At 37.0% G+C, this 26,551-nt stretch overlaps 1 protein-coding gene across 3 annotated transcripts in view; it reads right to left on the reverse strand.

Annotated features, from left to right (window-relative positions):
- ANKRD31 (ankyrin repeat domain 31) overlaps window positions 1-26,551 on the reverse strand; it is a 201,089-nt gene that overhangs the window by 124,337 nt on the left and 50,201 nt on the right. For all 3 annotated transcript variants that reach the window (XM_074200453.1, XM_074200455.1, XM_074200452.1), the window contains one exon: window positions 15,201-15,345. In XM_074200453.1, the coding sequence (XP_074056554.1) occupies window positions 15,201-15,345 (145 nt within the window). The remainder of the gene's footprint in view (window positions 1-15,200; window positions 15,346-26,551) is intronic.

Below are 26,551 nucleotides of genomic sequence, written 5' to 3' on the forward strand. Positions count from 1 at the left end.
ACCAGGAGTTCTGATAAAGGTCTCATTTCTAAAATATATATATAGAGAATCATCATATTTATAAGTTCACAAGTCATTCTCCAATTGATAAATGGCCAAAGGAAATGAACAGACAGCTTTCAAATGAAGAAATTAAAGCTATATATAATCAATGAAAAAATGCTCCAAAACACTATTGATTAGGGAAAATGCACATTAGGGGTGGCTAGGTGGCACAGTGGATAGAGCACCAGCCCTGGAGTCAGGAGTACCTGAGTTCAAATCTGGCCTCAGAGACTTAATAATTACCTAGCTGTGTGGCCTTGGGCAAGCCACTTAACCCCAGTTGCCTTGCAAAAACCTAAAAAAAAAATGCACATTAAAACAACAATGAAGAGTCATCTCACATCTGTTAGATTAGCCCAGATGAGAAAAAAGGGAAGATGATCAATGTTGGAGAGGTTGTGGTAAGATTGGGACATTGATGCATTGCTGGTAGAGTTGTGGACAGATCCAACCTTTCTGGAGAAAAATATGGAACTATACCCAAAGAGCAATACAACTGTTTATACCCTTTGACCCAGCAATTCCAATTCTAGGACTATATCCAGAAGAAATTGTAAAAAATGGAAAAAGTCCTACATGTTCCAAAATATTCATAGCAGCTCTTTTTGTAGTGGCAAGAATTGGAAAATGGGATTCCCATCAATTTGGGAAAGGCTAAACAAGTTATGGTACATGAATACTATGGAATGCTATTGTTCTATAAGAAACCATTAATGGTTGAGCTCTAGAGGCATGGAATGACTTAAGGGATTTGATGCTGAGCAAAGGGAGTAGAGTCAAGAGAACAATGTACACATCAACAACATTATGAGATGAACAACCTTGATGGAAGCAACTCCTCTCGACAGTCCAGAGAGCTAGGACAACTCTATTTGACTGGTTATGGACTACATTATCCCCAACCAGAGTAAGAAAAACAAAACACAGGGGAAAAAAAATAACCCTTCCAAATCTGATAAACACTTCATAAAAATTATCTCTTATATATCTCTTTCCCTTAATCATAATTCCTTGTGCCAAAAATTACTGATTTGTAAATATGTTTAACAAAATATGTATGTAAAATGCTAACCTGACTGTTCCCTGCTGAGGGGAGGGGGATGGGAAGGGAGGGTAGAGGGAAATTTCATAACTTGGAAACATGCATGTACAAATGGATGAAAATAAATAAAATTAAAATATTTTTAATAAATAAATAGGAGGGGAGGAATCCTTTTAAAAATATTTTAGAGAAGAAAAACCCAGCAGATTGAGGCCTAAAGCAGTAGCCAAGTGGTGAAAAGGTAGCTCACGGGACTTCCGGCCAAGATGGCAGAGAGAAGACAGGCATAGTTCTCAAGTCTCCTGATCTCTTCCCCATCTATCATATGAAACAAACCTCTTAAAAGAAATCCGATCCAGAAAACCCAGAAAGAAAAGGCAGAAGAACAGCTACCTCAGGATTTGTCTCCCGCAGCAGCCTTGGATGAATCCAGGCAGGTGAGTCTGGGCTCTGAGGGAGGATCTGCCCCGGATCAGCCAGATTAACAGCTGAATTGGAACCGGGAGTCTGAGGGCCCGAGAGCGGACCTGCTGGATCAGCAGTGGGGCTCAATGAAAGGGGCTTGGGTCTGCGGGGAAGCAGAGGCGCTGGTGTTGGTGCTGTCCCCCTGGAGCTCCAGGACCAGGCTGGGGGGGAGAGGTCTGGTGCAGGAGAACTGCAGACACCATCCCTGGGCTTCTCGGGTCTGAGAAACTCTGAGCCCACCCTCCACTGCACAGAGGCCTCTCCTCAAACAAAGGCAAATTTCTTCTGCCTCAGGCCCAGGTGTGTGAGCAGAAGAACCAGCCCAGCTGAGGAATGACCTCAGGCCAGGGTAGAGCCCACCATTGACTGAAGGCAAACGAATTCAATAGCTCCAACTCCTCCCTTCGGGCAAAGGGAGAAGGCCTCAGCCAAGGGCACAGACACTCCAGAGAGGGCAACCAGAGAAGCCAGCCAGAGAAACTGCACTCAGTAAAGCCTTTAGAGATCCCAAGCCCAGGTGAACCAGGCCCGCCCAACTCAAAGTCTTAGCATAATGAAGAAGGGTCAGCGGAAAGGTGGATCCATAGAAAAATTCCTGGAAGGGAAAGACCCCAACTCAGAGAGACCTAGAACCTCTGAGGAGAATAAAATCTGGTCTACAGCACAGAAACACTTCCTTGAAGAAATAAGGAAGGAGCTTAAAAATTTGGGGGAGACAATTAATAGCTTAGAAAATACAATTGGACAAACACAAAAGGAGAATAATTCTCTCAGATCATCAATTGGACAATTACAAAATGAGAATAATTCTCTCAGATCCTCAAACAAGCAAATGAAAAAAGAAATTAATTCTCCCAAAACCTCAATTGGTCAAATGGAAAGCTCTTTCAAAAGTAGAATTGACCAACTGGAAAAGGAGTTGCAAAAGGTTAATGAAGAAAACTCCTCCCCCCAAAAAATAATGGAGTCTACAGAAACTAATGACTCCATGAGACAGCAAGAGTCAGTGAAATAGAAATAGAAATAGAAAAAATAGAAGAAAATGTAAAATACCTCATCAACAAAACCACTGACCTCGGGAATAGATCGAGGAGGGGCAACCTGAAAATTATAGGACTTCCTGAAAACATTGAAAAGAAAAAAAGCCTGGACATAATATTACAGGATCTAGTGATGGAAAACTGCCCTGATATCATGGAATCGGACGGCAAAGTAGTTACTGAAAGAGTACATTGATCCCCACCAGAAAAAAATCCTAAAATGAAAACACCAAGGAATGTTGTGGCCAAACTGCAGAACTATCAGATAAAAGAGAAAATCCTGCAAGCAGCCAGAAAGAAACAATTTAAATATCAAAGAGCCACAGTAAGGATCACGCAGGACCTGGCTGCATCAACTTTAAAGGATCAAAGGGCCTGGAACCAGATATTTCGAAGAGCATGGGAGCTTGGAATGCAGCCAAGAATCTACTTTCCTGCAAAGCTGAGCCTTCTCTTCCAGGGAAAAAGATGGGCATTTAACAAAATGGAAGAATTCCAAAAATTTCTGATGAAAAGACCAGAGCTAAACAGAAAATTTGGACATCAAACAGGAGGTTCAAGGGACACATGAAAAGGTTAAAGGGGGGGGGGGGCGGTAAAAGAAAAAAAATGCAATCCAGTAAGTTGAGATTGGCTAAACCCCAGCATGGGGGTAAAAAAAGATTCTCATAAACTTTGAGAAATGTAACTCTAACAGAGAGAATACACCTAGCCAGAAATGATGGACATTCATGACCTATCCATGAGACTACTATTCAATGGGATGTAACTGGCTTTCACCCCACTTGGGAGAAAGACTCTAATAACTCTCAGGAATTTTTTACTCTATTCGACAGAATGTACAGAACTAGAAGGGACAGACACTCAGAATTTTTCTATGACTTAGACAGAAGGATCTAAAAAAAACAAAACACTACCGCCCTAAAAAGGGGGACAGGAAAGAGACCAGGGGAGGGAGGGGATTGAATGGGGTAAATTTCATTACACTAAGAGGTACAAAAAACCTATGGTAATAATGGGGAAGAAGGGAGCAGAGGAGAAACACCTGAATCTTCTTATCAGAGTTGGCTTAAAGTCAACCTACACATACTCAGTTAACTTATAAAACATCTAAACTTTCAAGTATTAAAAGGGGAAAAGGGGAGGGGGGACTGAGAAAGGGAAGGGGAGTGGAGGAAATAAGGGGAAATAGCAAAAGGAAGGGAAGGGAAACGGCAAAAACGGAAAGGGGAAAGAAAGGGGAGGGTGTGATATAGGAGGGCAAAAACACTGAAGGGGGTGGTTTTCAGAAACAAAAGACTGGGGAATATGGATAAAAGGGGGGAAAGGGGGAAAAATACAAACAGAAGGAAGATAGCACAGAGGGCAATAAAGAATTAGTAATCATAACCTTGAATGTGAATGGGATGAACTCTCCCTTAAAACATAAGCAAATAGCAGAGTGGATTAAAAACCAGAATCCTACAATATGCTGCTTACAAGAAACTCATTTGAAACAGAGAGATACATATAGAGTAAAGGTAAAAGGTTGGAGCAAAATATATTTTGCTTCAGCTGAAGTAAAAAAAAAGCAGGAGTAGCAATCCTTATCTCAGACAAAGCAGCAGCAAAAATAGATAGCGTTAAAAGAGATAAGGAAGGAAAATTTATCCTCCTAAAAGGTACCATAGACAATAAAGTCATTTTAATACCGAATATATTTGCACCCAGTGGGATAGCACCCAAATTCTTAGAGAAGCTGAAAGAATTACAGGAAGACATAGACAGCAAAACTCTACTAGTGGGAGACCTCAACCTCACGCTATCAGATCTAGATAAATCGAATCATAAAACAAACAAGAAAGTAATTAGGGAGGTAAATAGATTGTTAGAAAAATTAGATATGGTAGACTTATGGAGGAAACTGAATGGGGATAGGAAGGAATATACCTTTTTCTCTGCAGTACATGGAACTTATACAAAAATTGATCATGTACTAGGACATAAAAACCTAATGATCAACTGCAGAAAGGTAGAAATAGTGAATACATCTTTCTCAGATCACAATGCAATAAAAGTCATACATATGCAATATTGGGCCAAGGAGTATAGATACAGAACAAATTGGAAACTGAATAACCTCATTTTAAAAAATGAGTGGACCAAAAAACAAATTATAGAAAGAATAAACCATTTTATCCTAGATAATGATAATAATGAAACAACATACCAAAACCTATGTGATTCATTCAAAGCAACTCTCAGGGGATATATTATAGCTCTAAATACTTATATGAATAAATTGGAGAAAGAGGAAATCAATGAACTAAACATGCAAATAAAAGAATTAGAGAAAGAACAAATCAAAAATCCCCAATTAAGTACCAAATTAGAAATTATAAAAATTAAAGGAGAAATTAATAAAATTGAAAGCAAAAAAAACTATTGAATTAATAAATAAAACCAAAAGTTGGTATTATGGAAAAAAAACAATAAAATTGATAAACCTCTGGTCGATTTGATTAAAAAAAAGAAAGAAAACCAAATTGCTAGTATCATAAATGAAAAAGGTGAACTCACCACCAATGAGGAGGAAATTAAAGTAATAATTCGAAACTATTTTGCCCAACTCTATGCCAATAAATTTGATAATCTAAGTGAAATGGATGAATATTTACAAAAATATAAGTTGCCCAGGTTAAATGAAAAAGAGATTAAATACCTGAACAACCCTATCTCAGAAAAAAGAAATTCAACAAGCCATTATTGAACTCCCTAAATAAAAATCTCCAGGTCCTGATGGATTCACAAGTGAATTCTACCAAACATTTAAGGAACAATTGGTTCCAATCCTATATAAACTCTTTGGAAAAATAGGGAAAGATGGAACTCTGCCTAACTCTTTCTACGAAACCAATATGGTACTGTTACCTAAACCAGGAAGAGTTAAAACAGAGAAAGAAAATTATAGACCTATCTCCCTGATGAATATAGATGCAAAAATCCTAAAGAAAATCTTAGCAAAATGATTACAACAAGTCATCACTAGGATAATACATTATGATCAAGTAGGATTTATTCCAGGAATGCAGGGTTGGTTCAATATTAGGAAAACTGTTAGTATACTCAATTATATCAACAACAAACCTATCAGGAATCATATGATCATATCAATAGATGCTGAAAAAGCTTTGACAAAATTCAGCATCCATTCCTATTAAAAACACTAGAGAGTGTAGGAATGAATGGACTGTTCCTTAAAATAATTAGCAGTATCTATCTGAAACCATCAACAAGCATTATACTCAATGGGGAGAGGCTAGAAGCATTCGAAATAAGATCGGGGTGAAACAAGGGTGCCCGTTATCACCACTACTATTCAATATTGTATTAGAAATGCTAGCAGCAGCAATTAGAGAAGAAAAAGAAATTAAAGGAATTAGAATTGGGAAGGAAGAGACCAAACTCTCACTCTTTGCAGATGACATGATGGTCTACCTAGAGAATCCCAAGAAGTCATCCAAAAAACTACTGGAAACAATTAGCAATTTTAGCAAAGTTGAAGGTTATAAAATAAACCCTCATAAATCCTCAACTTTTCTATATATGTCTACAAGAAACAGCAGGAAGAGCTAGAAAGAGAAATCCCATTCAAAGTAACCTCAGACAATATAAAATATTTGGGAGTCTATTTGCCAAGACAGACACAGAATCTTTTTGAAAACAATTATAAAACACTACTCACACAAATTAAATTAGATTTAAATAACTGGGCAAATATCAACTGCTCATGGATAGGTAGAGCTAATATAATAAAAAACACAATTCTACCAAAACTAAACTATCTGTTTAGTGCCCTACCAATCAAAATTCCAAAAAATTACTTTCACGAGTTAGAAAAAAATTGTAAGTAAATTTATATGGAGAAATAAAAAGTCAAGAATTGCCAGGAGCTTAATGAAAAAAGGTACAAAAGAAGGTGGCTTAGCCCTACCTGATCTAAAATTATATTATAAAACATCAGTCATCAAAATTGTTTGGTATTGGCTAAGAAATAGAGTGGTGAACCAGTGGAATAGACTAGGTGTAAAAGCAGGAGACGATTATATAGTAAGCTGCTGTTTGATAAACCCAAAGAGTCTGGCCATTGGGATAAAAACTCCCTCTTTGATAAAAATTGCTGGGAAAATTGGAAGTTAGTATGGAAGAAACTTAGATTACACCAACACCTCACACCCTTTACCAAGATAAGATCCAAATGGTTACAGGACATAGACATAAAAAACAATACTATAAGCAAATTAGAAGATCAAGGACTAGTCTACCTACCTGTCAGATCTATGGAAAGGGGAACAGTTTATGACTAAGGAAGAGTTGGAGAACATCACCAAAATCCAATTAGATGATTTCGGTTACATTAAATTAAAAAGTTTTTGCACAGATAAAACCACTGTAACCACGATCAAAAGAAATGTAGTAAATTGGGAAACAATCTTTACAACTAATGACTCTGACAAAGGACTCATTTCTAAAATATACAGAGAACTGAATCATATTTTTAAAACAAAAAGCCACTCCCCAATTGACAAATGGTCAAAGGATATGCAAAGGCAATTTACAGATGAGGAGATCAAAGCAATCCATAGCCATATGAAAAAATGCTCTAAATCATTAATTATTAGAGAAATGCAAATTAAAGCTTCTCTGAGGTACCACCTCACACCTCTCAGATTGGCCAGTATGACCAGGAAAGATAATGATCATTGTTGGAAGGGATGTGGGAAATCTGGGACACTATTACACTGGTGGTGGAGCTGTGAACTCATCCAACCCTTCTGGAGAGCTATTTGGAACTATGCCCAAAGGGCAACAAAAATGTGCATACCCTTTGACCCAGCAATACCACTACTGGGTATATACCCTGAAGAGATGAGAAAAAAGGGTAAAAACATTACTTGTACAAAAATATTTATAGCAGCCCTGTTTGTGGTGGCAAAGAATTGGAAATCCAGTAAATGTCCTTCAATTGGGGAATGGTTTAGCAAACTGTGGTACATGTATGTCATGGAACACTATTGTTCTATTAGAAACCAGGAGGGATGGGATTTCAGGGAAACCTGGAGGGATTTGCATGAACTGATGCTGAGTGAGATGAACAGAACCAGAAAAACACTGCACACCCTAACAGCAACATGGAGTGATGTTAAACCTTGAAGGACTTGCTCATTCCATCAGGGCAACAATCGGGAACAATTTTGGGCTGTCTGCAAAGGAGAGTGCCATCTGTATCCAGATAAGGAGCTGTGGAGTTTGAACAAAGTGCAAGGACTATTCCCTTTAATTTAGGAAAAAACCAGATAGCTTATTGTCTGATCTTGTTACCTCTGAGACTTCTCTTTAAGGATATGATTTCTCTCTCATCACACCCAATTTGGATCAAGGTACAACATGGAAACAAAGTAAAGACTGACAGAGTGTTCTCGGGGGGGGGGGGGGGGGGGATGGGGAAGGGAAGCAAAACTGGGGGAAAATGTAAAACTCAAATATTATCTTTAATAAAAATAAATTTAAATTATAAAAAAAGGTAGCCCACTATGATGAGTGTACAATATGCCAGAATGGGTGTATTACTAACCAACTGTCAGAAATATTAAACAGGAATTTATTGTTAGTGTTTTTTTTTTATCAAAATTTCAGTGGGAGATAAGAAAGAAACCTGTGAGATTCTTTTTGCTTTCACAATCCTGGCCAAGTAGGAGAAGGCTGAGATGAAGACATAAAGGAAGAATTTTTTTTCTTTGTCTTTCCTCCTCGTTTGTAGACACCAGTTTGAAACAATTCAGCAGAATTTAATTGTTTAGGTAAGTTAGTCTTTAGACTTTAGTCTAAATTCACTGGAGAGTTATAAAAGAAAGGAAGAGAGAAAGTTTAAATAAATAGAGAAAAGAGGAGAAAATTAAGAAAGTTGCGGTCTGTTTACCCTGACAGTATAAATAAAGAGTTCAAAGCAAAAGGTTTTGGAGTTTTGGGTAACTTTAAATCTTTGTCAGTAGAGTAATTGAAAGTAACTGTTTCTATTTGTTAGCAGAGAATGACTCAGGGAAAATTGAGATTTTTATATGATTCCATTTAAAAATATAGATCCACATGTGACTGAATTTATTCTAGTCTCATTTAAGTATTTTTCTCCTATTAAGACAATTGTGATCTTTGACCTTTTATAAATAAAAGACACTTAATATTTGACATTAAGAAAATATGTTTAGGAACCATAAAAATAAGTTTTGTTAAAGCATAATAGGATCAAAATTAATCTATTAGTCTTGAATGTAATTAGTATAGAAAGTCAAAATGGTAAGATAAATGAATTTTCTTTGTATGTAAGATAATTCAAAGATTAATTCAACTGAATTTGTCATTTTACAGGCAGTAAAATTTTTTCATATATTGTATGTGTTATTATTATGTTTCTAAATTTTCTTGTATAGTGAATTTGGGAAACCATTGTAGAAGAAATGCTGTGTCAAGAGGGTGATGCAGAAGAAACATTAGAAAATTAACTCCTCCGTTGATATGAATTCTGGGAAATTATTAAGTTATTAGAAGCTGTTGTCATCAAGTTAAAACCAACAAGTATTTAATTAAATATATTTTGGTTTAAAAGGAAGAATAATAAATTGTATTGTGTGGGAATGATACTAGCTTTTTTGCATTCTGGAATATCATATTGCAAGCCCTCCAATCCTTTAATGTAAAGCTGCTAAATCCTGTGTAATCTTGACTATGGCTTCTTGATATTTGAATTGTTTCTTTCAGGCTGCCTGTGGTATTTTCCTCACGACCTGATTACCATCTCTTTTTTTAGTTTAAAACCATAGATTTAAGCTATAACTCTGTTAAAACAAAATCTTTGCTTTAATTAACAGTAGTAATATCTTTCATACTTGCATCCTATTATAGTAACTCTTATGTTTAGTATTAATATGTAAATTAATAGGCTTGTATTTAAATGACAAACTTCTACTATTTACCTGCCTTGATAACAGAAATGTGCTATTAGAGGTAAAGGGAAGGACATGGGTATGATTAAATCAAGATTATCCCTTTTGTTTCTTCTTTCACAACATGTCTAATGTATAAATATGTTTACATGATTGTATATGTATAAGCTATAATCAGACTGCTTGCTGTCTTGGGGAGGGGCTGGGAGGAGGGAGAAAAATTTGAAACTCAAAATTTTCAAAAAAATGTATGTTGAAAACTATCTGTACATATAATTGGAAAAAATAAATTTCTTTTTAACAAAAAAAAAGAAAATATATAAAGGGGAAAAAGTATAAAATAAAAAAATTTTTAAAGAGAAATGATAGAATCCTTATCCTATGGGAAAGAGGCAGTAATTTGGCTGAGGATTTCCACTTTAATCAGAAACTGGAGGCAGAGAGAACCTGCACAACTTAATTTTCAGTAGTCTCATGACCACAAGACCATAAGAATATCATCAGGTAATGGTCACAATTCTTGGCTATAAAGTAGGTCTGGGGTTAAGAATATCTGAGTTCAAAGCTGTCCTCAAACACTTACTAGCTGTGGGATCTTGGTTAAATTAATTTGCCTTTTCCTATTTCATCAAGAGTAAAAGGGAATTACCTATCTTTTGGTATAGTTGTGAAGATAAAGTGAGACAATATTTGCAAAGTGCTTAGCACAATACATGATACATAGTAGTCACTACATAAATATTCTTTCCTTTCTACATGCCTGACAAGGGGGGAACAAGACCCCTAGATCAATAGAAAGTAGGTCCTGCAGGAGCTGCATTATTGATCATATCATTAAAGGCCATAAGCAATCCTATAGTATCAGAGGCATGAGTTGCTCCACCATGGTTATGCTGGTGCCATATAGATTCCCTACATGTATACACAAGTGTAAATATGTATACCCTAGTTCACTCTCCCCACCAACAATGTATATATTTGTGAAAAAAGTATTTACCAGGTTTATGAGGGAATTTCTCTTATTACTTCTCTTTTTTAATATCATTTCATTAAATGTCTTTGATTTGAATTGTGTTCTTTGGCTAACTAGTCACTGTAAATATATTAGTGGTAACTCATGAGCTAAGGTTTTGAATGGATGTGTACTCATTGAGAATCTCAATCTGGGGCAGTTTGTCTGGGGGACCCACATACAAGTAAAGATCCTTAGGGTGCTACAGTTACAAATATGCATTCTCAGAAGGAAGACTCTTCCTAAAAAAATTTAGCTACAGGAACCTCAAGGGGTCCAGGTCTATTTGCATAAGAGGCTCTCAGGGTGGAGTAATTGCTCTGTGTTCAATGCCAACATGAGGGGCAGAGTGGGAAGAGTTTGAGAGAGAAGGACTCTACCTCTTCTAGCCTCCAGTTTTGAGAGGGAGGCATTCCAGATTCCAGATTCTCTTCAGGGAGAAGGCTTAAAGGTAGAGAAAAATTCTGGGAAGAAGCTGACATGTAGAGGATTGGCGCCACATCATGCCTTTATATTGTCTTCTAGAGTCTCTCCCTAGCTCAAGTATAGCTCCTTCTCTATAAAACCACTCTGCCACGATGTGAGATGGATTTCATATGCCCCCTAAGAAAATCAGTCTCTTTATGATCATATGCACACTGAGAAAACTAATGTTCAACATGAGATTGATGTTGAATAATAAATATGAGGGTATGTTTAACATTCAATCAAGACAACAACACAAGAAGCTTCCAAAGGAGGAGTGAATATACTGTTCATTTCATAATTGTTTTCGGATTAAATAAACACTTCTTTCCTTAGGGAACTGTTTCCTTGTGTGTAGATAAAATTGGCTCATAGATTAATGTTAGACTTTATATAATCATTGAACACAAGTTGTAACACTCATATATATATAGTAATGGATATATATATATATATATATATATATATATATATATAAGAACTTGCATTTGTCTATCACTTTGAGGTTTGCAAAGCATTTTATATGAGTTATCACATTTGATCCTTACAACAACCTTGTGAGGTAGGTTATTCCCATTTTTCAGACAGAGCAACTGAGGTTGAGAGTACCTATTTGAGCTAGTAAGTATCTGGGACAAAATTTGAATTCAGTGTCTCTGTGTATATAAATATAAGCCCCTCTGGTTATGTGAAAGCAAGCAATCTCCTATGTGATAGTGGGAAAACAAAGAAAAGTAAAAATCTTCTATGCTCAAATATTGATAATCATTGGGACAAGGAACCTATTGAATTGATATGTATAGATATAGAAGGAAGAGTCTAAGAGAAAGGAAATGTTTTTTTTATGAATATTAAGCTGGATTAAAAATAAACTTAGTAGGAAGAGATTGTGCTGGTTTGAGTTTTTTCAGTTTTTTTTTTTTCAAAAATATTCCCTCCTGGAAACCCATAAATTGAGGAATGGCTAAATAAGTGTGATATGTGATTTTGATGGAAATCTATTGTTATAAGAAATAATGAGCAGAATACTTTCAAAAAAATGTGGTAAGATTTCTATGAATTGATATAAAATAAAATGAACAGAACCAGGAGAATATTGTATACAGTTATCAACAATATTTTAATAATGATTAACTGTAAAAGTCTTAGTTACTTTATCAATACAATAATCCAAGACAATTCCAAAGGACTCATGATTTTAAAAAAAATGCTATTTACCTTCATAGAGAACTGGTGAACTCTGAATACAAACTAAAGTATAACTTTTTTTTGTTTAGTTTTCTTTTTTTTTAGATCACCACTAATATGAAAAAATGCATGACTTCACATGTATAATTAATATATTACTTGCCTTCTCAATGGATGAGGCAAGTTAAGATGAAGGAAGAAAATTTGGAATTTAAAAATTTTTTTAAAAGAATGTTAATAAGTTATAAAATTTTAAAATAAATATAAAAATATATTTGGAATTTTAAGAAAATTATCTTCTCTAAAGTAAATATGCTTGTAAAGAAAGCAGGTATAATAATCAAGTGTGGCAATTAGAGTGTGTTAATGGCCTATATGGTGATATGGAATACCTAAAATACCCATGGAAGCAGTATCATTAAATGCTTTCCTGACACTGAAATGCTCCCAATATGACCCCAATCTAAGTTTGACTCTATGTCTTTTTTACAGTATCCTAAAGAGTCACCCTAATTTAGAAATGTAAAATGCTGATACATCTAGAAGCAAAGGTTTTTGGGAAAGCTAGATATTCTGCTCTTCAGTGACTCATTCCCTAACAGTTAAAGTGGAATGGCATAGGAGGTAGTGTGTTCGCTATCACCAGAAGTGTCCAAGCAGAAGTTATACAGTCATATGTAAAGGGTTTTGTAGAAAGGATTCCTATTTAAAAAATGAATAAACTAGATAACATCAGAGATTCTTTTCAATTCAATTCTGATATAATATATAGACATATACATAGAAATTTTTTCAGGCTTTAGTGTGGAAAAATACAAATTTTACATAGGCACACTGAAGAATATCAGTTGTAATTCTTCCAGGCACAAAGGATCTGAATGTAAATACCCTGCTTAATTTCCTTATTTGTAAAATACAAAGGAGTGAGATCAGATGACTTCAAAGTTCCCTTCAAGTTCTAAGAATAGTTGTTCTTTTTTTTCATTATGTTGAGTAGGATATTCCCTCTTAAGAGTTAATATTCCTAGTGAAATCCTCTCAGGATTAAAAATCATTAAAACAAAGACAGACTATTTCTCTTAGACTATTCTTTTGAAGAAAGAGGGAGAGAGTCCTTGTATTCCAAGCCAGGCACCCTCCTGATTCTGTTGGGGGGGGGGGGGGGGGAATAGTGGACTATTTCCAGAGAGACGTTGCATTTTTTAGTCAGTCACCTATTTGATGATAAAACTATCTTAACTGGGAGAAGAGTAGACTGTTCCCATGAGGAAAAACCTTGTATTCCAACAAAGCTCATAAGACTCCTCTTGTTTGATGATAAGTAGACTGTTACTTCAATAAGATAGTTATAATCCTGAAGGTTATTCTCACCATCTGGATGGTGAGGTAATATTTTTATGAAAACCTTTCATTCTTTTCTTTGTTGCTGGGGTAGATTTTTCACTCTGAAGACTAGCCAATGAAGTTGATAGAGAGGGATGATAGGAAGGAGGAGGGGATCTCGTTAGGCCATATAATCTTGCTTGACTGTCAATTCTGGGCAGTTCCTTGATCTTCACTACCTTTGTGAGATTTGGAGTGTGTCCTTTTCTCAAGAAAAGCCAAAATAAAACTTTCTTTTTTGTTCAGAGGAGTCTCTATATTTTTAAAGTGGATTTTTATCCCATACAATGTTATCTCTCATCAGAATGTTTTTCCCAAAAGGAGCCTAGGGGGTTCTAGGACAGAATTACCACCGATATCTCTGGGATATTTTTGAGCTAGACTGCTAAATTATTAGGCAGCCCCAAATAAAGGGGGGGGAAGTATATACTTGTTGAGGTGAACTCAGCTTTTTTCTTCTGGAAGATAAGCAATCTAGGCATAGGATTCCTATAATGTACATCTAAATGGATATTTCTTCTGGATTAGATCTGGCCTTCAAGTCTTTATTTAACAAATGCCAGTGATTTCCCATAACCTCTAGTATTAAACATAGGCTCAGTCCTCCCTTTCCAGTCTACTTACACATTATTCTCTTTAGTGTACCCAGAAATCAAATGTCACTGACTGCTTTGCACAAGACACCCCATCTCCCAAGGATATGCCTTTTCACTGGTTGTCATCAATGCCTGAAGTGTTCTCCTCCCTGCTCATCCCCAAGTTCTGGTTTCTTTGGCTTCCTTCAAGACTCAACTCACATCCCATCTTCTGCAAGAGGACCTTTTAGGTCCTCCTCAATGATTTTCCTCTCTGCGATTACCTCCCATTTACATTACATATATCTTATATGAATATAGTTATTTGCATGTATCTTCCACAGTAGAATATGAGCCCATTAAGTACAGGAACCATGTTTTTAGCTTTTTTAATTTCAGACTTTAACAAAGTAGTGAATATTGTATTCAAATGTATTTTTTTATAAAAGAATTTCACTTTTGAAAGAAAAGAATTCATTATCATAGAAGAACACTTTTCTTAATCTGAGTCTGTCACAGGGGTGAAAAACATACATATGGATCAGAATAAAAACAAAGCTGGTGCATTCAAGTCATTTATAGCCTATCTTATATTATAACTGTGAGTTATTCTCCATTTGACACAGAAATGGATGGGGAGGATAAAAAAACCCAAAAATAATTTCTAGGGAATTAAAAAATTAATTCTGGGAAATATTCATTAGAGGGAATACAACTAAATATATAGTTCATCACACATCATTTTACTCTACATGTTATAATCTGAAAAGAAACTAAACTTGATAAAGTTTCATCAGTTCCTAAACACAACAATTGGGGAAGGTATAACCTAAGTGTCACCTAAAACTTTTTTTTCCCCTTGGACTTTAATCACCTATAGTCTTATGCAGGAGAGAATAAGTATATATAGTATAAGCAAATACTGCATTTTATATCAAGCTTTACACTGAAAAGTGAAAACAAAATTTCTTTTTATCTATGTGAGGAGATGCGGTTTATGCTTACCTGTTATAGGATGTTGTCTGGGTTTATGTATATAGTGTTCAAGTAGCTGTTTCATATGGGGGTCACGAGCTTCATCCAAGGCACATTTTCCAAAGTCATTTCTAAATAATGGATCAGCTCCATTTTGAAGAAGTAATTCTGCCACCTAGAGGAAATTTGTTTTCATGAGTTGTTTTTTTTAATGTATATGTATTGGTTAACATTCAAACTATAAACAGGAAGCACATTATTGTCAATAATATCAATAGTTTGGATTTAGTTTTAACATAGAAAACAAAAACTAAGTTGTAAACCACTGATTCCTTATTTTTCATAAATCAAATTCCTTTTCTCCCTTAAAGCATTTTTTGTGTCTCAGTGGCTAATGAGATAGAGGAAACACCTGCACTAGGTTGTTAGAACTGAGCTCCCAAGTGGTGGTGCAACATCAATACCTGCTAGATTACAGGTGCTCTGTGGGTATCGGGCTGTTCTTCAAAAATGACACTGGAGAATTAACAGCCTTCAAACAGCAGTCGATGCCCAAGCACCAAAGGACCATATCAGTCAGAACTAAGCACAGAAGTTCTGTCTCTACTTGGGATGTTCAATGGGGTGGTGGTGGGGAGACAGCAGGTGAGGTACAGTGAGCCTCATCTCTGATTTGAAAGGTTGGGCCCATACATCTGGGCATGTGGGCTCAACCCTTCACAATCAGAGGTGAGGGCCAACTCTGCCTCACCTGCTGCCCCTCACTGTATGTCCCTGCCCCAGCACAGAATGAAGAGAGGGTCTGAAAACAACATCTTAATTAGACCATTAGAATAACAGAGAAAGGGCAGCTAGGTGGCACCATGGATAGAGCACTGGCCCTGGAGTCAGGGGGACCTGAGTTCAAATCCGACCTCAGACACTTAATAATTACCTAGCTGTGTGGCCTTGGGCAAGTCACTTAACCCCATTGCCTTGATAAAAAAAACAACTACCCCCCCAAAAAAAAGAATAGCAAAGAAGAAATAATCTTAATTGCTATTCTATAATATTAGCTATCTGATCAAACCACAGAAACTGAGAGTTAGAAGGGACTCATAGTCATTTAAACCAACTCAAACCTTAACAAGACTATATTCTAATGTCCCAACAAGTGACCTTTGAATCTTTCCCATTTGCTCTCTCTTAAGGCAAGTCTCTCTGTTTCTTTAACCAAGTTACTTCCATATGTACAAACCACGTTAATAATATTTGTGAAGATCAATCAATAAACATTTATTAAACACTTATTACTCTACAGGTACCATGGTAGATCCTGAAAGATAAAAGATATTAAACAATCTCTATTCTCACCAGTCTTACATTCTATTGAGAGACATCAATGTGTATGAATATATGCATGTATTTGTTTATATGTGTGAATATATGTGTGTAGGAAAAAAAGATAGGAATCTAATAAAAATGGTAGCTCAGTTGTAAACATGTTGGAAGAAAAAGAAATGCAAAAATACTATAATAAATAGCAGCAGGGCATTCTTGGTCAGGGGCTGCAGTTCAGTTAGCATCCAAGGCTTCACAAATGGGTTCAGGAGATTGCAACTCCAATTAGAGGCCATGGGGAAGAAGTGGGGATGATGCAGACAACCTTTCTCTGCTCCCAGCTCCTACTGTACAAGTAGGTATACAATAAATATGGTACTCTGCCTTGAGGAAGACCTGAGGTTTGTCTGTGTAAGTGAGGATTGTAGTATGTGATTTACTGTGAAGTGGCAAAATTTTCTTATACAGAAGCAAATTTCTAGTCATGCTCAAAACATTCCCCAATATATTAATTGTATTGAAACAAATTAGCATTTTTAAAACAAGTAATATAGCAGAACTATCTGTATATGCATATGTAATAGACATACACACTAGAGGTCAGGAGAGTGGGGATGACCTATAGATCTGTGAGGCATTTGTATAGATATAATAATCATATCCAGAGTCATTGACAAGGTAACTAAGAAAGAAAATATAGAGAAAAAAAAAGACCCAGGACACAGTCATTTAGCATATTATACTACAAACAGATCTAGGATTTAATAATATAATTATTACACATGTATATCCTCCTAACAGTAGTACTTCCCAATTCATGGGTTGCCTGAAAGATGACCCAAATTCACCCCTTTAATTCAGGCTCTTATCACCTCTCATTTGGACTAGTTAAAAAAAACTTGCTATTTGGTCTTCCCATCTCAGATCCCTAGCTCATCCAATCTATCATTCCACATCCTGAAATGATTTTTTAAAATGAAGGTCTGACCATGTCAAGTGACTTTTCAGTAAATGCCTCTCTATTCTTGTTGAAACTCTTAAAACTATGGCTCATAAAACCACATCAATGTGTTTACCTTTCAATAAACTGATAAATAAGTCAGAGGACACAAGTCCTTAAAGCAAAGACATTTACTGTATCAGTATAATTATATTAACGGCAGATTCATCCTTGAGATACACTCTCCTACAAATGCACACCATCAATTGAGGAGAGAGATCAAGACAAGTAAGTGATGAAGTAGATAGAACACTGGGCCTGGAGTCAGGAAGTACTAACTTCAAATGTGACCTCAGATACTTAATAAATGGAACCCACAATTGAAGAAATGTATAGATATATCTAACCCCAAACTGCTCCAGTGATGAGCAAGATATCATCATTGCTGTGCCAGTCTGCTTTAGTCTCTGCCACCTTCAGCTTTTACCTAAGGTTAAATCCCTAGCTTGGGCAATGTTAGCGTCCTAACCCTTGGCTAATTTCTCTTTTCTTTTTTTAACTGCTAGTTTCTTTCAGAAAGAACCAGAAGTCTTCCCCTGGCCTTAAAGTCAAAGGAATAAAGCCGCGTCTCCCCTCCTCCCCCCAGTTCTATTCTGTCAGAGCTTTGGTTCTGATGGGCTGTTTGTTCTTGAACTGCAGAATCTCCACCCAGCTCTCTTTCTTAAAACCTCCACTCTACTAACACAGAAGGCTGGGTTCAGGATATCATGGTCTTAAATTTTTCTTAGGCTATAACCTAAGATAAGGGAAGGTTAAAGAAAAATACCCTTTCCCTTGCTATACCCTGCAATCAAGAGATTGAAGGGCAAATCCAAGTGAATTCCTTCTCTATTGACTCAACCAAAATTGGATTTCACATTTTGAAATTCTCACTCAATCCAATTTGCTCACATCTATGAGTGGGCAGGGAAAGGCCAGGGCAAGCCCACTGTCCCTGGAACTCCTCAGTTGTGTTTTCTGGCCTTTCATCACAATTAGGCTGCTCAAAATCTGAGATACCAAAATTTCAATTTAGGAATTCAGTTGTTCAGAAGAATATTTTTTGATGTGTTTAAAAATCAGAGTGCTATCTGAAACCTCTTCTATACTCATACTTCATCACACATAACATACAGCCAATATACATTTATGTATCTGTATCAATGTAGTTATTTTCTCCCTGAATAGAAATTCTTATGGATTTTCAGTTGTTCTTTAAATAAAATCTTTGCTTCATTTATAGGTTTTCTCCTCTAAATGACCTTCTGTTATAGATACACTGATTGAGTATACTAATATAATTATTATATCCAGGGATGAAGAGTCCTAATAATGTTCTTTAAATGTGAAAGTAAAAGGAATGAAACACTGTGCCCATAAAGCACTGCAATTAGGGAATCTAAGCACCAAATGGGAAGCTTTAAGGGCAACTAGCAATTTTGTCAAAACTACTCCATTTATTCCAAGTCCCTCCATTTTCTTGTGCTTTTTTCTCATGTTCCCAACTACAAAATGAAAAAAAAAGTAACGGAAGACATATGTTACAAAAACGATGTATAACTAAAAATTTACAATATATCAAAGAAAAAAGATCATATACTAAGGTAGCTACTACCTATAGTTGATAGTAGTTATGAAAGGTAACTTCCTCAAATGATTTCCAGGTTAATCAAAAGAATCTTGAAATTTAAGAAGAGATTTAGATTAGCATGAAAGTCAATGTTTATTGACCTTTAAGTGAAATAACCACTGATTCCCACCCAACTTTTCACATACACATTTGCCTAGGAGATGCCACAAAATAATTCCCATGACCCAGGTAAGAAACTCTAGGATAAGGATGGGACTGGACCTATATTTTCACTAATATAATGAACTCCTAGGTGAGAAAACCCTCTACCAATGCAAGTTGACATCTTCTCTACAACTTATAGTCTTAGGGTTGCCAAGACAATTGTGAGATTAAGTGTGTCATTAAAAGCCACATAGCCTAAGTGAAGTGGGGACAAAGGGGTACAGGATGGGAAGAGAGAAAGAAATCTTGTATTTTCCTAACATTGAGGCCTGTTTAAAATTCACTATAACACACATGGATATAGCTAATCTGGACTGATATGAGCAACTCAGGCAGAGGGAAGTACATATATACTACTCCTGATTCCAGGGGAGAGGCATCAGCCACAAATTTTGAGGGCAAAGTTTCATAGCAGATATGGGTGTGTGTTAACAGTTAAAAATTTCACAGCTAATAAATGAAGAAAAAAGTTCAATATTCTGCTTGGGGAGCTAGTGCTAAGACATCCAGCAAGGAATGACAAAACTTCCCAGGTTTCATAGATGAAGCTGATCTGTTTCTTTAAAAAAAGGTAAGGGCGGCTAGGTGACGCAGTGGATAGAGCACTGGCCCTGGAGTCAGGAGTACCTGGGTTCAAATCTGGCCTCAGACACTAATAATTACCTAGCTGTGTGGCCTTGGGGAAGCCACTTAACCCCATTTGCCCTGCAAAAACCTAAAAAAAGGTAGAGCTGTTATCACTCTGAAGAAGCAAATACTGTGGAGAGTAGTTTATGTTAAAGGGGGATGCCACAATTTATTTCTGGTGCATGGGTCAAAATACTTGGTGTATACTTTATTTCCTCATGTATAAGATGTACCCTGTCTGGAAAAATTTGAGGTCTAAAAAGTGTGAGTGTGTTATACAATGGTTGTAGATTTTTTTACTTGCATTTCACACTTTTTCACACTTGTTTTTGCGCTCACTGTTATAGATTTTTTTAACTTATATTTCCTGCTTTTTCACACTTATCTTTGCACTCATTGTTTTACATTTGTTACCAGTATTTTAGGTTATGCTTTGCCATGTTCTTCCCAGAAATGGCTCAGAAAAGACTGTCATACAGTGCTGAATTCAAGTTCAAAGTGATCCAGTTTGCAAAAGTGAATGGAAATTGTGCTGCTGAACATCAATTTGGTCCTCCTCCAAATGAGAAAACAATCCGAGACTGGCTACAGGAAGAGGAAACCCGACTGAAAATGCCATGGCAGAAGAAGGCCATGAGAGGTGAGTTAGCCAAATGGCCTGATTTAGGGAACTGAAGAGCAAAGGGTCATTGGAATTCCTATGTCCACAAAAGATGGTTCAGCATGAGGCAAGAACTGTTGATGAAAAAGAAGTTACTGATTTGAAAGACACAATTGATACTTCAGCTTCACAAACCAGAATGGGAGTAAGCATCGTCCATGCACCAAACTTGCCCAGGGAGTGCTTGTGGTCAACCACAGACCAGAGCACAGACAGGAGACTAGTCAGAACCTCTCCTAAGAGTGATTTGTCATTAAACACAGGTGAGGACAAGCTAACAGATGGGAGTTTTGAAAGTGATGAGGTGTTGTATGAATTTTATATGAATAAAACTTGAGTTCAATAACTTTATGTAATACTTTTTTTTTTTCAAATTTCAGGCCCCAAAATTAAGGTGCATCTTATACCTGGGGAAATACAGTAGCCAAAGACAGCAATCTAGCAGTCTCTGCTAATAAATGTTTCTCTAGAGTTGTGATAGTTCAACACCATGGATAGTTTTCCATGTTGAAATACAGGGATAATTTAATAAACTGAGGATTGAAGATTCAGGGATGAAAGGGATACTCAAGGTCATCTAGTCCAATTCTCTATTTTATAGATGAGGAAAGTGAGGGTCAAAGAAGTAAGATAACTTGCCCAAGGTCACATAGATAAAATGGGAGGGAAGTCTGGGTTTCGAACCAGGTAATTTGACTCTAAATTCAGCACCATTTCCACTGTACCACAGGACCTCCCAGTATGTGGGAATACATTACAATAGTTTAAGGGAAACACTTTATGAAATCTTAGGAGTTTTGTTGTTTAGCTATTACGTTTCTAAGGCTGTATTTGAACTCAGGAATTTGAGTCTTCCTAACTCCAGGCCCAGCACACTATCCATTATACAACCTAGCTGTATAAATCTCAGTTGTTATTACTTTTCCTATTAGAAAAAGTTTCAAAAAAAAAGGAAAAAAAAAAGAAAAAGTTTCAGTCAGGAACAATTAAAATTATTATAAGAATAGATTTGGGGGAAATTGATACTTCAGCCTCTAAATCAATGTGCTCAACTTTCATTCCTGGTAAAAATTACTAGAAAAAGTTGCTAGAAAAATAGTTCAGATCTATGGAGAGGGGAGCAGCTCATGACCAAAGAGGAGATAGAGAATAACATAAAATGTATCATTTTTATAACATTAAAGTTTTTGCACAAATAAAACCAATGCAACTAAGATTAGAAGGAATACAGAAAGCTGGGAAACAATTTTTACAGCTAGTGCTTCTGATAAGGGACTCATTTGTAAAATATATAGAAAACTGAATCAAATATATGAGAATATAAGTCACTCCCCAATTATACATGGACAACGGACACAAACAGGCAGTTTTCAGATAAAGTAATCAAGGGTTCTCTACAGTCATATGAAAAAAGTGCTCTGAAGAACTATTATTTAGAGAGATACAAATGAAAACAACCAGGAAGCCTACCCACATCTACCTAATTGGCCAATATGACAAAAAAAGCAAAATGACAAATGGTGAAGGGGATGTGGGGAAACTGGGACACTAATACACTTGTGATAGAGTTGTGATCTGATATAATCATTCTGGACAGTAATTTGGAACTATGACCAAAGGGCAATAAACAGCATACCCTTTAATCCAGCAATACCATTACTAGGTCTGTAGTCCAAGAGATCATAAAAAAAGGTAAAAAGACACACATGTACATAAATATTTACAACAATTCTTTTTGGGGTGACTAAGAATTGGAAATTGAGAGGATGCCCATTAAATGGGGAATGGCTGAACAAACTGCATATGAATGCAATGGAATGATGCTGATGGTTGTCCTTCATTCTCAAAAAAGATCATAATATCAGGGAGGTGATACCATGACAAGGACATGAATTGGATTTGAGTGAAGGGCTGCTATGCTAAATTACTTTCTCCTCCAGAGCTATCTGGGTCTAGTGGCCAGATGTGGAACAAAACAACTGGAGATGGTCCCAAATTCGAGGCAATCAAGGTTAAGTGAGTTGCTCAAGGTCACACAACTAGTAAGTGATAAGTGTCTGAAGCCGCATTTGAACTCCTGTTCTCCTGACTTCAAGGTCAGTGCCCTATTCACTGTACCACTTAGTTTCAATGGTGCTCTGCCCAAAGGACTGTAAATGGAATACCACTGTTCTGTAAGAAATCATGAGCAGGAGGATTTCAGAAAATCCTGGTTAGACTTATGTGAACTGATGCTGAATTTATCTGCAGTGAGAATCAGGAGAATATTGCACACATTAACAGCAACATTGTGTGATGATCAACTATGTTAGATTTAGCTTTTCTCAGCGGTACAATGATCAAAGACAATTCTAAAAGACTTGTGATGAAAAATACCATGCACATTCAGAGAAAGAACTATGGTGTTTGAATGTAAATCAAAATATACTATTTTCACTTTAAAATTTGTTTTATGGGGGCAGCTAGGTGGCACAGTAGATAGAGCAGCAGCCCTGGAGTCAGAAGGACATGAGTTCAAATCAGACCTCAGACATATTAATAATTGCCTAGCTATGTGACCTTGGGGCAAGCCACTTTAACCCCATTGCCCATTAAATAAATTTTAAAAAACAAACAAAATTTGTTTTATGTTTTTTTTCCTTCTCATGTTTTTTCCCCTTCTGCTCTAATTCTCCTGTCACAACATGACTAATAAGGGAATATGTTTTACATAACTGGACATGTATAAACTGTATCAGATCACTTGTTGTCAAGGGAAGGGGGAGGGAAAGGAAGGAGGGAGAAAAATGTGGAACTCAAAATCTTGCAAAAAAACTATGTTGGGGCAGGGCGGCTAGGTGGCATAGTGGATAAAGCACCAGCCCTGTAGTCAGGAGTACCTGGGTTCAAATCCGGTCTCAGACACTTAATAATTACCTAGCCATGTGGCCTTGGGCAAGCCACTTAACCCCATTTGCCTTGCAAAAAAAAAAAAAAAACCTAAAAAAAAAAAAACTATGTTGGGGCGGCTAGGTGGCACAGTGGATAAAGCACCAGCCTTGGAGTCAGGAGTACCTGGGTTCAAATCCGGTCTCAGACACTTAATCATTACCTAGCTGTGTGGCCTTGGGCAAGCCACTTAACCCCGCTTGCCTTGCAAAAACCTAAAAAAAAAAATTATGTTGAAAACAATCCTTACATGTAACTGGAAAAAATGATAGAATAAAGTTTTTTAATAGCTTGAAAGGAAAGTTATTATCACTATTAATATGGGTTCAAGAACAGGTCATATAAGACCAACCTCATTTCCTTTTTTTTGACAAGGTTGTTCAATTGAGAGTACCAAAGGTATTATATACTTAGATTTCAGTAAAGCCTGTAACAAAGTCACCAATCCAAAATATCTTTGCAGGCAAGGTGGAGAAATTATAGCACATATATAATATTAGCCTCCATTAATATAAAAGGGAGTTGATAATGTTATTGTACTCTTTCTTACCTTGAGGAAATTTTAACAAGAGTTTTATACCTACCCCTTCCAGCTAATCAGGTCTAAATAAGATTAATATTTGAAAAGTATTTAGCATAGTAGAGTCTATGTATAACAAATACTATATATATAATACTATGTATTAGCAACTACTATTATTCAGTTCTAATCTTCACCTTTTAGGGAGGACATTGTCAAGTTACAGTAAAGCTATAGGAGAGTGATCAGGATGATGAAAGAACTTCAAGTCATGGCACAGGAGGATTATTAAAGGAATTAGAACTGTTTTCCCAGTATGATAAAAGATACAAGGAAGACATGATGGTTTTCTCTAAATATTTGAAAGATGACTACAGTCAAGTCCTGCATGAAGCAGCACTAAAATGACAGCAATTAGAAATATCTGGAATATGGAAACATTCTGAATGCTTGCCCTAATCCCTGCTTTGTACCAAGAAGACAAGATCCAAGACATGAGAACAAGCTAAAATTTAAAAACAAAACAACAAATTCCATGTCAAATTTGTACCAGAGTGCCTGATGATCCAAGAACTGACATAAGGAAGAAGATTATAGAGAAGTGAGCATCAAGGAAATTGATAGAGTGTCCTTGGGGGGCGGAGCTAAGATGGCAACATAAAGGGATCAAGTCTTAGGAGCTCTCTGATGAAACTCATCAGCTAAGGACTCTAAACTTTCAAGAGACAGAACACACAAAGGGGCCCACTGAGGCAGTTCTCCTACTCAAAGTAACCTGGAAAAGAGCAGAAAGGCTCTGCTCCCCGGGGTCGGAGGGGCAGCCTGCCAGAGGGGTGGCCCATCAGAGTGAAAGAACTTCAGCCTCCCGGAGGCAGCCCCAGGGTGCTGGAAGCCGAGGCTCACAGCAGCGGGGGAGTCTCCTGAGCTGCACCCCAAGGAGCACCGGGTACAAAGTGGGGGAACAGTGGGGGACCTCTGCCAGAGCGAGCACGTGGAGCCCAGCCCACGGGGCACACAGGGAGCAGCTTGGTCTTTCCCCAGCCCAGAGCTGGAAACAGAAGCAGACAGAGCAGGTAAGCAGGAGCCACCAGGGCATGAGCCCATTGAACCTAGGGAGGGGAGTGAAGAGAGAGAGAGACTGCTGAGCTCTGTCCTCTGCCTCTGGAACATTACTCTGGGGCTCTAAACACATTCAGATCCTGATCCCAGTCTAGGCCCCCCCATAGAACAACAGGGGCCCCCCACCTCAGCCCCGTGGCAGAGGGGGGCGCTTATGGTCATTCACAGACCAGGAGGGAGGACAGAGCCTCACACACTGAGACCCTTCTGGGAGTGTCCCAAAAGCTCAGGAAACACCCCAAAACCAGGCTCAGGGTGGGAAAATGAGCAAGCAGAGACATAAGAGGAAGACCATTGAGAAATATTTTGCAAATGAGCCCAAGAAGGATCAAAATACTCAGTCTGAAGATGAGGAAGCACAAGCTCCTGCATCTAAAGAATCCAAGAAAAACAGAAATTGGGTTCAGGCTATGACAGAGCTCAAAAAAGACTTTGAAAATCAAATGAAGGAGTTGGAAGAAAAACTGGGAAAAGAAAGGAGAGAGATGCAGGAAAAACATGAAAATGAAGTCAGCAGCTTAGTCAAGGAAATCCAAAAAAATGCTGAAGAAAATAGCATGCTAAAAACCAGCTTAGGTCAAATGGATAAAACAGTTCAAAAAGTTGAGGAGAAGAATGCCTTAAAAAGCAAAATTGGCCACATGGAAAAAGAGATAAGAAAACTCTCTGAGGAGAACAAATCCTTCAGACAAAGAATAGAATTCAGGGAGATTGATGAATTTACCAGAAATCAGGATTCAATACTTCAAAACCAAAAAAAATGAAAAATTAAAAGAAAATGTGAAATATCTCATTGAAAAAACAACTGATATGGAAAACAGACTTAGGAAAGATAATTTAAAAATTAATGGAATACCTGAAAGTCATGATCAGGAAAAGAGCCTTGACATCATTTTCAAAGAATTACTACAGGAAAATTGCCCTGATATTCTAGAAGCAGAGGGCAAAATAGAAATGGAGAGAATCCACCGATCCCCCCCGAGAAAGAGATCCCAAAACAACCAACCCCTAGGAATATTATAGCCAAGTTCCAGAACTCCCAAGTCAAAGAGGAAATATTACAAGCAGCCAGAAGGACATAGTTCAAATATCGTGGAGCTGCAGTCAGGATCACACAGGACTTAGCAGCAGCTACACTGGAAGCTTGTAGGGCTTGGAATACAATATACCGGAAGGCAAGAGAGCTTAGAATGCAGCCAAGAATGAACTACCCAGCAAGGCTGAATGTCCTCTTCCAGGGAAAAAGATGGACTTTCAATGAACCAGGGGAATTTCAAATATTCCTTTTGGAATGGCCAGAGCTGAACAGAAGGTTTGATCTTCAGATACAGGACTCAGGTGAAGCATGGAGATTGGAGGAGAGGGGGAAAATATGAGGGACTTAATGATGATGAACTGCATGTATTCCTGCATAGAAAAATGACACTGATAA

Source organism: Macrotis lagotis, chromosome X (genome assembly GCF_037893015.1).
Source record: "Macrotis lagotis isolate mMagLag1 chromosome X, bilby.v1.9.chrom.fasta, whole genome shotgun sequence".
Lineage (NCBI taxonomy): Eukaryota > Metazoa > Chordata > Mammalia > Peramelemorphia > Peramelidae > Macrotis > Macrotis lagotis.